This window comes from Nematostella vectensis, chromosome 11 (assembly GCF_932526225.1).
Source record: "Nematostella vectensis chromosome 11, jaNemVect1.1, whole genome shotgun sequence".
Lineage (NCBI taxonomy): Eukaryota > Metazoa > Cnidaria > Anthozoa > Actiniaria > Edwardsiidae > Nematostella > Nematostella vectensis.
Window position 1 is genome coordinate 14544133 of NC_064044.1, and position 4262 is coordinate 14548394.

The window sequence follows — 4262 nt, forward strand, 5'->3', positions numbered from 1 at the left end:
ATATATATATATATACAAAAAATAAAATTTAAATTTTTGTTAAAACATCAATAGAGAATATCCGGATATTTTAGTCTATATTTCGGGAATTTTAAGTAAAAAAATATTTTTTGGGAGAATATCCGAAAGGATTTTTATATCATTTTTGGGAGTAATGTATCTAGGCCTGTACTGCACTCTATAACGGAACCCACCAAAAAAAAAAAAATGTAAAAAAAGATCCTTATAAAACAAAAAGAGTGTTTGTGTACAACATAAAAATAACGTTTATTGATCTGCTTGCCATAAGTCTTTTAATTTCTTTTTCTGTTACCGCGGTCGCCTAGATAAATGTTAAACTACCTCAATTATATAACAATAGACTTTATTCTCTGACCAGACTTTATCATTTCGAGGTTGAACTGCTGCTATTAGCAGGAAACTCGAACATGTCAAGAAACTGGTCGGAACCTTGGAGACAGCGATATGATGAGGAGCTTCTTTGTAGAAGCACAACTAGGGTTGGCATGGAAGCGACACTCTTTCTAGTGATCAACTGTTTGTCACTATTTGGTAACATCCTGATATGCTTTGTTATCATCCAAACGAACGGTCTTCGCCGAAACACCACAAATGTATTGATAGTTGGCTTAGCAGTCTCAGATATCCTCCAGGCCCTCCTCGGCATGCCGCTGACTTGCGGTGTCCTTCTAACGGGAAAGTGGATCTTCGGGGAGTTCCTCTGCAAAGTCCAGGGGTTCTGGCTTCTGTTCCTAGGATTCGTGTCACTGCACAGCATGGCGTTGACCGCGCTCAATCGATACTTTTGCGTGGTGAGACCGGAGGTGTATCGACGTGTATTTACGAGGAAGTCCACGCTGTTTATGCTGTGCGCTGTGTGGGTGTTTGCGCTAGCGAGTGTTACTCTACCGCAGATTTCTGAACAGGTTACTTTCCGCTTTCAGGCCAATCGCGCAGCTTGTTTTATAACATTGACAGAGTTTGCTGAAAATATTGTGTACACTTCGTATTCAGTTATTAGTTATATAGCGCTACCGTTGTGCGTCATAGTGGTGTGTTATGCAAAAGTTTATGCGGTTATACGACACCACAAGAAACGTCTACGTTCTGCTACGGAGGTAAGACAGTCATTTATGGCCTGTCTAAATGACTGTACACATCATCTGGTGTGCGCACATCACCTAGTGTGTACATGACGAGAACTGCGCACATCACCTAGTATGTACATGACGAACACTTCGCACATCACATAGTGTGTAGATGACAAGCACTGCGCACATCACCTAATGTGTACATGACGAGAACTGCGCACATCACCTAATATGTGCATGACGAGCACTGCGCACATCACCTAGTATGTACATGACGAGCACTGCGCACATCACCTAGTATGTACATGACAAGCACTGCGCACATCACCTAATGTGTACATGACGAGAGCTGCGCACATCACCTAGTATGATAATACGAGCACTGCGCACATCACCTAATGTGTACATGACGAGAACTGCGCACATCACCTAGTATGATAATACGAGCACTGCGCACATCACCTAATGTGTACATGACGAGAACTGCGCACATCACCTAGTATGATAATACGAGCACTGCGCACATCACCTAGTGTGAACATGACGAGCACTGCGCACATCACCTAGTGTGTATATGACAAGCACTGCGCACATCACCTAGTGTGTACATGACAAGCACTGCGCACATCACCTAATGTGTACATGAAAAGCACTGCGCACATCACCTAGTGTGCACATGACGAGCACTGCGCACATCACAGTGTGTACATGACGAGCACTGCGCACATCACCTAGTGTGTACATGAAAAGCACTGCGCACATCACATAGTGTGTACATGACGAGCACTGCGCACATCACAGTGTGTACATGACGAGCACTGCGCACATCACCTAGTGTGTACATGAAAAGCACTGCGCACATCACATAGTGTGTACATGACGAGCACTGCGCACATCACAGTGTGTACATGACGAGCACTGCGCACATCACCTAGTGTGTACATAACGAACACTGCGCACATCACCTAGTGTGTACAAGACGAGCACTGCGCACATCACTTAGTGTGTACATGACGTGCACTACGCACATCACCTAAGTGTGTACATGACGAGCACTGCGCACATCACATAGTAGAGAACTTAAGCAAGTCAACACGAACGGCATCAAAAACGGCGCGCGCGCTCACGAATTGCTGAAAAACGTCGTTGACGTCCTTGACCGCGCGCGTAGAACGTAAAAATAGGGAAAATGCCTTTCTAGATTTCCTGTCACGGACGTCAACGCCGTTTTTCAGCAATTACTGAGCGCGCGCGCCGTTTTTGATGCCGTTTGTGTTGACTTGCTTAAGCTCTCTAGTGTGTACATGACGAGCACTGCGCACAACACCTAGTGTGTACATGACGAGCACTGCGCACATCATCTAGTGTGTACATGACGAGCACTGCGCACATCACATAGTGTGTACATTACAAGCATTGCGCACATCACCTGGTGTTTAAATGACGAGCACTGCGCACATCACCTAGTGTGTACATTACAAGCATTACGCACATCACCTGGTGTGTAAATGACTAGCACTGCGTACATCACCTAGTGTGTACATTACAAGCATTGCGCACATCACCTGGTGTGTAAATGACGAGCACTGCGCACATCACCTTTGGTACATGTCTAGAGCGTCGTTCGAAAACGTAAGTATGAATTAAAGCGATAAATTGTTGTTTCGCTTTGTTTTGTTTTGCCAGGATTTTACGAACACTCTCCAGGTACCACAGGCTTCCCAACAGCGCAACGCATCAAACAACACGGTTCGCCATGTTTCTGCAGAAGAAATCCAGTCAACAAACACGCTTTTCGCGATCGTCCTCGGCTTCGGCTCATGCTGGATCCCTTCTATATTAGTCGAATTGGTTGACTCCGCTCTCCCCGGGGGAGTGGTCCCACGGGAGTTGTATGTCACCTATATCTTCTTGGCGTTTCTGTCATGCGCAATCAACCCGGTTCTGTACAGTGTAATGAGTCGCCGCTTCCGTCGGGCTACCTATCAAGCACTGCGCGCATGCTGTTCTCTGAAAACAGCTACGAACGTGGCACCGATAACAGCTGAGTCCATTCCCAGGCAATCGCCAAGACCCAAACGGGGGTCGACAGGGTGAAGAGGCCCTACCCCGAGCCTTAGACTCTACCAGCCGCCATCTTGTAGCCCGAGCCTTAGACTCTACCAGCCGCCATCTTGTACCCCGAGTCTTAGACTCTACCAGCCGCCATCTTGTAGCCCGAGCCTTAGACTCTACCAGCCGCCATCTTGTACCCCGAGCCTTAGACTCTACCAGCCGCCATCTTGTACCCCGAGTCTTAGACTCTACCAGCCGCCATCTTGTAGCCCGAGCCTTAGACTCTACCAGCCGCCATCTTGTACCCCGAGCCTTAGACTCTACCAGCCGCCATCTTGTACCCCGAGTCTTAGACTCTACCAGCCGCCATCTTGTACCCCGAGCCTTAGACTCTACCAGCCGCCATCTTGTACCCCGAGCCTTAGACTCTACCAGCCGCCATTTTGTACCCCAAGCATTAGACTCTACCAGCCGCCATCTTGTACCCCGGGCCTTAGACTCTACCAGCCGCCATCTTGTACCCCAAGCATTAGACTCTACCAGCCGCCATCTTGTACCTCGAGCATTAGACTCTACCAGCCGCCATCTTGTACCCCGAGTCTTAGACTCTACCAGCCGCCATCTTGTACCCCGAGCCTTAGACTCTACCAGCCGCCATCTTGTACCCCAAGCATTAGACTCTACCAGCCGCCATCTTGTACCCCTAGCCTTAGACTCTACCAGCCGCCATCTTGTACCCCGAGCCTTAGACTCTACCAGCCAGCATATCTTGTACCCCGAGCCTTAGACTCTACCAGCCGCCATCTTGTACCCTGAACCTTAGACTTTGCCAGCCGCCATCTTGTACCCCAAACATTAGACTCTATCAGCCGCCATCTTGTATCCCGAACCTTAGACTCTATCAGCCGCCATCTTGTAACCCAATCATTAGACTCTATCAGCCGCCATCTTGTACCCCGAACCTTAGACTCTAACAGCCGCCATCTTGTACCCCAAGCATTAGACTCTAACAGCCGCCATCTTGTACCTCGAGCATTAGACTCTACCAGCCGCCATCTTGTACCCCGAGCCTTAGACTCTACCAGCCGCCATCTTGTACCCTGAACCTTAGACTCT

General features: G+C 48.1%; 1 protein-coding gene across 1 annotated transcript; it reads left to right on the top strand.

The window, feature by feature from the left end:
- The first annotated feature begins 394 nt into the window (after positions 1 to 394).
- LOC116609816 (melatonin receptor type 1B-A-like) lies at positions 395 to 3188 on the top strand. Its single transcript, XM_048734006.1, has 2 exons — positions 395 to 1118; positions 2778 to 3188. The coding sequence occupies exons 1-2, from the start codon at positions 429 to 431 to the stop codon at positions 3186 to 3188; spliced, it is 1101 nt and encodes a 366-aa protein (XP_048589963.1). The 5' UTR covers positions 395 to 428.
- Positions 3189 to 4262: the final 1074 nt, after the last annotated feature.